Source organism: Sinocyclocheilus rhinocerous, unplaced genomic scaffold (genome assembly GCF_001515625.1).
Source record: "Sinocyclocheilus rhinocerous isolate Xijiao unplaced genomic scaffold, SAMN03320098_v1.1 scaffold6, whole genome shotgun sequence".
NCBI classification, from domain to species: Eukaryota; Metazoa; Chordata; class Actinopteri; order Cypriniformes; family Cyprinidae; genus Sinocyclocheilus; species Sinocyclocheilus rhinocerous.
In genome coordinates this window covers 53,737-62,309 of record NW_015661999.1, presented here as the reverse complement: position 1 = coordinate 62,309, position 8,573 = coordinate 53,737, and the positions used below count along the sequence as shown (strand labels likewise).

Genomic DNA, 8,573 nt, shown 5'->3' with positions numbered 1-8,573 from the left:
TTTTTTTATTATTAATCATCTGCAATTGGAAACGGCTTTCCTTCATCTCTAAGTTTGCCTATGTTACAGCATCCTTGCTGAATGAGAGTATTTATTTCATTAAAAAAAAAAAAAAAACTTACTGACCCCAAACTTTTGAATGGTAGTATATATGTATATAAATAATTTATGGACCAGTATATCTCAAGGTTGCTTTTGCCTCTTGTATTTCTGCTAAGCACTCAGACTCTGGTGAGCTTTGAGTACATCCAGCAGTGTCTGAAGTTTGACTGGGACATTCGACTCATTCTTACCAAACGGAGTTCTGTCAACATGGAGCTGGGCCGAACGGTAAGACCAAATCTGACAGCAGATGGATTAGTGACCCAACAACATGTTTTCCTCTTATTGAACAGTTGAAACTCCAGGAAACATCTGTAGGAAACATGTTTTAGACTTCTGAACACCAACACTTAATACTTAATACCGGAAGGTCAGTACAAATACCTTGAGTTACAGGTTTGTATAAGTGAAATTATTATGAGCCCTATTGAATGCTAGTCATTAAAAAAAAACGCAGTTCACATTGCACTAGGCATGCAGTTCCTCAAGCTCATTTGGAAATGTCAAAAACCTTTCATTTTTAATCTAGCATCTGTGATAGCTTCATTTAGATTACAATGCATGTCATATGTCTGGAATGTAACCTTACACTTAGATGTTGCACACTTAAAAATAAAGGTATCAGGTTTTCGCAGCAATTACATAGGAGAACTGTTTCCTTTATGAGAAGACACTTTTTATGTTCTAAAGGACCTTTTGTGCATTGAGAAGTTCCATGGATGTTAAAGGAATAGTCCACCCAAAAATGAAAATGGTCATTTACTCACCCTTAAGGCATTCCAAACCTGTGTAACTTTGTTCTGTGGAAAATAATGCAAGATATTTTGAAGAATGCTGGTAACCAAATGGTTTTGGTCTCATTAACATCCATAGTATGAATAAAAATGACTGTGGAAGTCAGTAGGAGCTGTAGCTATTTGTTTACCAACAGTTTGGTCTTCAAAATATCATCTTTCACAGAAGAAGGAAGTGCATACATGTTTGGAATGACATCTCATTATTTTTTGGGTGAACTGTGCTTTAGAGTTTCTTCATGGAATCATAGACTCCAACAGGGAACCAACCATTTGAGAACTTTTCAGTGTAGATGCTAAAGGTGTTTTAATTTTTAAATGTTAACATTGTGGTGATGATGATGTTGTTGCTGTTGTTAAACAGACAGAGGATGATGATACTCCATCCACCATGAACCACAGTATTCTACTGCAAGAGAGGCCAATCAAACAGACTGTGACCAGGTGAGAGCGATGAAGAGGAGGTCAGAGAGTTTAGGCTGTAATTATGTTAGAGAGGTTTTAATATATCCACAGTGTTTGACAATTCTTACTCTTTTGTTTGTGTGACAGGGAGGCACTGACTCTTCTCCTGGATACCTTTCACAATGAGGCTGAGTCTTTCCTTTTATCGGAGGTAAACGTTTTACAAACTTTGTTTATCTGAAAATTGTTTGAAATGTGTTAAACTACAAATCAAGGTTATTATAGTTAACTAAAATGAAAAAAAAAAAAAGTAATAATAATAACTTAAACGAAACCAAAAAAAAAATAATAATAATAATAACTTAAACTACTTTTGTTTCAGGTAATTGCCAAAGCAACATTTCTCGTTTTCATTTAGTTTAACTTCTACAAATTACTAAAACAGAAATAAATATTAATTAAAATTATATAAACATAAGCTAATAAATGACAAATACAAAATTGAAATTAAATTGAAAACAAAAAAATACTAATTCAAAATACTAATAAAAACTATAATAGTATATCAAATATACTAAAATAACACTGAAACAGATTGCAAAAATATTTGCAAACAAGTTTCCTGACCACTCCCCCTGTCTGCCATTGGTCAGAAATTAGATAGCCACGTCCCCACGCTCATGACATCGAGTCATTGTTGCTGGTCAGGATAATTAACAACGTTTTGATAGTAATTAAAATGTTTACACTTTTTATTTTCAGAAAATTAACCTTTGAATGATTTGTTTGTGATGTCTCTGCATATTAAGCTAGGTTAGCATCGAAGTATTTTAATGTAAAAAAAATTACCAGTTAAACAAATGCTCAGTATGGTTGTTGAAAATGCCTTTATCTTTTTTTTGTTTCAGTATTTTTTTTTCCTCAATGTCTTTTGTCACTTGCAGGTTGAGTTGCCGTTGCATGTGGAGCGGTTAGTGCAGTCTGTGAAGGCTTTGTGTACTTCTCTAGCAGCTGTTGAAACACCTGACATCACTGCTGCCCTAAACCAGCTGCCAGCTTGCCCCTGCAGACTACAGCCTAAAGTGCAAAAGGTAGTACCTTTGAACACTTTCTTAGTCACAAACATTACATGGGAAATGTTTTAGAAATCTGAGTGATAATCATATGTACATATTGCTGTGTTGACTACTTTTCGTGAGCACAAACACAGTGCTGCAAACCTGCAGCTTTGGCTGCTTCTAGTTCCTCAAATGAGTAACAGACAATTCTCTGCTTTGCTTAAACCACTAACCTTATAATATATGCTAGAAACACCCATGGATGATTTTTAATTTTTTAATAGTTTCATTTTCACTTTTTAACTTATGTGTGTGTGTTTCTGTTTGCATTTATAGGATGTCAGGGTCTTGGCGAAGAGAGAAAACAGAGGTACGGTGCTTCCTGTCATACTGCTCTCTTTGACTTTTGTGTCAAACTGAAGCATACACTACCAGTGAAACATTTAGCCTTTATAAACCTAATCTTTATATATTATAATGCTTTGGTCACTACATAATTCTCAAAACTTGTAACTTCCATTCACATAAATTCTTATGAATTCCATTTATTTCATAGTTTTGATGACTTCCAGCTTTTTTTTTTTGGTTTTATTTTATATTTATCAGTTTTGTAGTTAAGTCTTAAAGTACATGAGGGTTGTTTTGCATATAAATGCAATTTCTTATGTTAAGTTTTAGAGAATGTTTTACCATGCCTTTATTTTGCTACTTTACAAATGCCCTTTATAAATATATTTGATTGTTCCATCCTTGTTCGAGACTCAAACTTAATGTTAAATTATGAAAATCCATCTCAAATATACAACATTTTAAAACTATCTAGTTAAAGATGCAAGTCAGTCAACTCAAGTGTGTTCAAACTTAACGGGGACATCGGATGCAAAATTCACTTTTACATGGAGTTTGCATATAAAAGTGTCTTAGCAGTGTGTGGACACAACCACCCTACAATGATAAAAATCCATTCACTCCTTTTTAATCTCTAAAAAAACCTAAACAGTCTCAATTATCAAGCCGTTTGGATTTTCTGAGCAGTATGACGTCATACTGCTTAGGCCCCACCCACGACCACTGTATTACGACCACAATATTAGCATATTTCCACCCTCAGCCAGTTGTACGCTGTCTGCCATTTTCTCTGCACTCAAGCAGCTGTAGATCGTAAGCAATGTAGGTGTTTTGTAGTTGGATGTAAAAAAACGCTGACGCGAAGCTCAAGTTTGCGGTGTGAAACGGGCGAACAGTCTTCATTTTCTCCCGACAACTTGAGGAAAATGGGCATCCGATGTCCTCTAACTGGAAGTGTTTGACACTTCCTGGGGTAAGACGGTTGAGGATGTGTTCAAGTGTGTCTTGTTTGTTGGAAAATTGTTTATGTAGCATCCTGCTACGAGGAAGTCTGTGATCTCAGATAGGCATAAACAGGAAGGATGCAGCCTTGTGCAGGACACGTGCAACTTTTAATGTCCTTCTGTTCAGCTTTAACGTGACTTCGTACTGCTGCTCCATTCCGCATTCTGTGAACATAAAATGCATAAGAAATGAAAAAGCTTCATGTAAGGGATAATGTACAGTCAGAATCTAGTATTCCAGAGAGTGGTAATTGGTAATTCTTGGCATCAGAATTTGTATGTAAACAACAGAACCATTTTTTTTTTCTTCTTTCAGTGGCAATTGTGGAGAAGTTGACTGCAGCCATCTTGGATCTTGTGGAGTTGTACTGCAGCACTTTCAATGCTAATTTCCACACTATGCCACAAAGCAGCAGATCCACAGCCCCCATACAGGAAGCTGGCATGGTCACCAACGTGCTTTCCTTCAGCGTTTACGCGGCTCATCGCATCCCTATCACATGGGCTGCCAGGTAGCGATATCTTTCTTATTTAGTTTTTTTTTTTTTTTTTAAAGAAATTAATTATTTCGTTTCAGCAAGGGTGTGATCAAAAGTGACGGATAATTATACAAAATATTTCAAATAAATTATGTTCATTGTCCTGGAAGAAAAAAAAAAATTTCCACAAAAATATGGAGTAATGGCTGCTGGAAGCTGGAAAATGTACAATTACATTTTAAAATATATTAAAATTAGTTATTTTAAATGAATAATATTTCCTAATATTCAGACTTTCAAAAAACATTTTGATGACCCCCAAATTTTGAACAGTAATGTATACTATAACACTTCATTGTTTGTTGTCAGCTGTGCACTGTGTGTTCATGTAGCAGAAAGTAATGTGGGTGTTGCTAAAAAAAAAATAATAATAAAAGGAACATGGAAGAATATTTCTGCAACTCATTGTCTACTGTCAATCTTCATAAAATTGCTGTCGTAGAAACAAATATGAAAAGTGGGTTGTTTTGACGGTTTGAACAAGTTCAGATTTGCAATAGTAAGCGTTATCGTTTGTTTTGCAGATTAGAGATCCTGAATGACAGGTTTTTAACAAGACTTTCCATGATATCATATTACATGCTGTGATTACTGCGAATCAAAAACGAAAGTAGAAAAATATTAAAAAAATAAATGCAGCTAACGCAGATTCAGAATGTGCCTCTTTCAGCAAAATATGGATTACTCCGAAAAATAATTCTTGCTTTTGCTTAGTTTCACTATTGGGTTTAGTAGCACTTTTTTGTGTTTGTACAGGAAGTGCTTCTTTCCCAGCAGATAGCGTACCAGACTGTAGGCTCTCCATCTGTTGATCACATTCATGAACTCATTTGTGGTCCTAAATCACTTTACTGTCGCTCAGAATAAGAAAATCTAAATATCTTTATGTACCTGTAGATCAAAAACCTGATTGTTGCATTTTTAGATTGAATTCTGAGGACTGTGGAAATGACACCACAGGAAAACTTGACTATTGTGGAAGAAGAGACGCAGCTGTATACCATCTGTCCACATTGCTGATCCCCTTCGGTAATCCAGCAGGATTATTTGGCGTTACGGTGTACAGAGAGGACTCTTGAGAATGGCATTCCCTCTTTTTTTCACTCCTCTTCACCCTCTGTCCTAAGCCAGAACTGCGGCAACTGCTCCCACCAGCTTGGAGACAGATGCTGGCCAACCCTAAATGTCAGTACACCTCGCCCAATCGTTCAGTGACAAAATAATACAGCCCCTTCCCCTCCCCCACACAGCACAGGAATGGTCTCTCCCGCCCATTGCCCTGGACTAGTGCTCTTTGTCTCCCTCTGAAACTGATGCTGACTGTGAAACGAGCCATCACAAAGAAGCATGCATGGGAACTCGGCATAACCTTTGACCTCTGGAGCCAGGCGGAGGGCAGGCTGGGCACCTGTGCAGTGATGACGGAGGGCTGACATTCTCTTGCCTCCCATCTGCTTTAGGCAATTAGAGTCAATCAGATGGGCTGATCTAGAATCAGCTTCCTTTTCCCTTTTCAAACCTAACGGCTCAAATCTGATTTCAGATTAGTGTGAAAAGGCAATTTCAAACATTATTTATCATGAAGATGGCTAAATGATTTTTAGGAGACAATAACCATGGTGTTTATTCCTCTGCTGTGATTTTGTGGATCCTCAGATCAGTATTAGGATTTTGTGACATTAGTATTTCAATCACGTATTTTTCTTTCCTCTCTGGTGTTCCATTAAGCTAAGGAATGTTTTTCCTTCTATTTAAATTGGCTTCGGGAGTTCATTTCCCGTTTAAGTGCTTAAATTGAAGTTGAATGATGTGGGAGAAGATCGGATAATGTTTGGATTAGGAGAGGGAAGTTGGGAAAAGTTGGCAGGGTAAGCCAGTAAATTAGCTAATGAACCCAAATATAAAAGCATGCCTGTGTTTAGTAAAGACTTGATTTCTAAAACACTCTGTGTTCTGCAAGACCCCCATATTCTCTATTTTGTTTATTGCAAGATGATGGTTTTACTTATTGTTTAATAAGATCTTACCAAAAAAAGGTTTAGAATTGTTATCGTGTTAATGATCTTTAAAATAGCATCATATGACCCCTTTAAACATCTTTTCCGTATTTAATTTTATTGGTTATATTTTATTTTATCAGGTAGGTTAGCAGCAGCTTCCTGGAAGGGAAAGTTTTCAGTGATTTAATGTACCAAATATCTTGGCTTCTGTTAGATGTAACTTTACTGTAACTGTAAACTGCTGCCATTTGCTGATCTCACCTTCTTTGTCTCTGTCTTTCTCTCTCTTTCACAAACCCATCCACAGCTATGAAAATTTCTTCCTGTCCTGCTCTCTTACCCATGGCGGAGTGGAGCTTTGTGCTCCCCAGCACACCAGTAAACAGTCGGTCAGCAAATATCTCTTCCACCTGGTAGTGTGGGACCAGAGGTGAGCCTGACACAATCCACACACGCTACACAGTCCCATAAATACTATCTCTTTGAGGCTTGTCGAAAACAGTGGGCCTAATGTTTGAACAGGTAGATCTAAGTTTGTTTACCAAGTATTTCAGACGTCATATTTGAAAATAGCTCATCCAGCTTAGCTTCCTGTGGCTGTTTTTGTACTCTGCCACCTTGTTTTGTTTTGTTTTGGTATTGTTCAGGGGTATTTTAGTGGACAGTTGTCGCTTTTTTTTTTCTTTTTTTTTTTTTAATCCTCCATCCTGGTGAATATTTTTAGGCTCATGTATGTAGGTGGGAGTATATGCTATTATAACTCCAAGTGTAGATGTTTAAAAATAAAATGTTGCATTTGTTCTTAGTTTTGAGAACAAACTGTAAGAATTATACTAGTTAAGTATTATACTAATTTTTAATTTTGTCTTTTTCAAAATATAGAGTTTGCTTCCCCATCCAGATCAACCAGTTGCCAAGGGAGTCACAGTTGACAGTGACACTATATGCCACCCCTCTACCGCCCCCTGGAGGTGCGGAGGAGAAGAGCAAGCAGAAACGAAGCATTGAGGCTTTGGGTTGGGTCACCATGCCCTTATTCAACTTTAGACAGTAAGCGTGGATATGTTTTTTTTTTTTTTTAATTGCTGGCAGATGTTCACATTCTGTGCATTTGTCATTAATGATAATGGCTTAAGTGCATATTATACTGGAGGGCATGAAAACAGGCTCTTTAAGCACTAGAGTTCTGCTGATACTCACCTCCTACAGCAAAACAGTTGTGTGATCAGAACAGGCTGACTTCTGCAAGTCTAGTGCAGCCTACAGACACCACAAACACTCAAACAAGTGTGCACCAGTTCCTGAGCAGAAGTGACACATTGAAAAACCAATTGCTGTATCTAAAGCTGTGTAAATACAGAAGTAAAAGGAATTTGAAGACACATTGAACAAACATTTCATGGTCAAATGCACATCCAAGTCCAACTATATAAATAAAAGTAATACTTGAAACATTTTGTCCTTTTGACTTCATGGAAATTTGAACTGTTTAAAAAAAGTATTTAAAAGCTGAGATTTCATAAGTTATTGATTTTGTAAAATTCTTAGGAAGACATTGTTAGCTTTAGGAATTTTTTTTTTTTTTTTACAGGATCCATAAAACATTACTAGCAAAAATATTTACCTTTGCTTGTAAGATAAACGCATAAATGTACTTAGTAGGTTAAGTATATAATTGTCCATATTCTGCATCCATAAGCGGATGTTAGGTGTTTTCTGACCCTGTTTTCCCTCTTCCTTAGTGTTCTAACGTGTGGGAGGAAGCTGCTGGGTCTTTGGCCTTCAACCCCCGGCAGTGGAAACGCTCGTTCCAGTATGCCCAACTTCAGCCAGCCAGACAGTGTCATCCTTCAGGTTTGGCCTTTTGCTCAATCCAAATTGTAATCATGTAGTAAACTGTTTCCTGCTTGTCCTACTTTATAATCTATTACAGTTAACTCTCACTCACATTCTCTGTAAAGTCACGTTTACTCACAATACACTCTTCTTCCATACACTCATTTTTCTCCATCTCCTCCAATATTGTGGTTGATCTGTCTTTTATCCAGGAGGCTGCAGTGTGCCAAAGAGGCTCTTATCAGGCCTTAAGGATGAGCCTTCCTGTTTAAAACAAACCCACCATCTCACGTTCATCTCTCTTTTTTTTTTTTTCAAGGTCATTTGTGCATACTCACCCAATAAAGGTAGCTAATGAGAACATATGCATAGATAATAGGTTTAAGGTGTTTAAGCAGTATATTTTTGAAGGCATGTCTGGTTAGATTATATGCAGGGGCGTAGCCATCATTTCAGAAGTGAGGGGGACAGAAATGTTATATATATA

At 36.9% G+C, this 8,573-nt stretch overlaps 1 protein-coding gene across 2 annotated transcripts in view; it reads left to right on the top strand.

Annotated features, from left to right (window-relative positions):
- The window catches only part of LOC107727194 (phosphatidylinositol 4-phosphate 3-kinase C2 domain-containing subunit beta-like), a 48,504-nt gene that overhangs the window by 19,213 nt on the left and 20,718 nt on the right, over positions 1-8,573 (top strand). For both annotated transcript variants that reach the window (XM_016536985.1, XM_016536986.1), the window contains 9 exons: positions 219-330; positions 1,261-1,340; positions 1,449-1,512; positions 2,246-2,392; positions 2,696-2,729; positions 4,028-4,223; positions 6,558-6,680; positions 7,133-7,300; positions 7,993-8,104. In XM_016536985.1, coding sequence (XP_016392471.1) covers positions 219-330; positions 1,261-1,340; positions 1,449-1,512; positions 2,246-2,392; positions 2,696-2,729; positions 4,028-4,223; positions 6,558-6,680; positions 7,133-7,300; positions 7,993-8,104 — 1,036 coding nt within the window. The remainder of the gene's footprint in view (positions 1-218; positions 331-1,260; positions 1,341-1,448; positions 1,513-2,245; positions 2,393-2,695; positions 2,730-4,027; positions 4,224-6,557; positions 6,681-7,132; positions 7,301-7,992; positions 8,105-8,573) is intronic.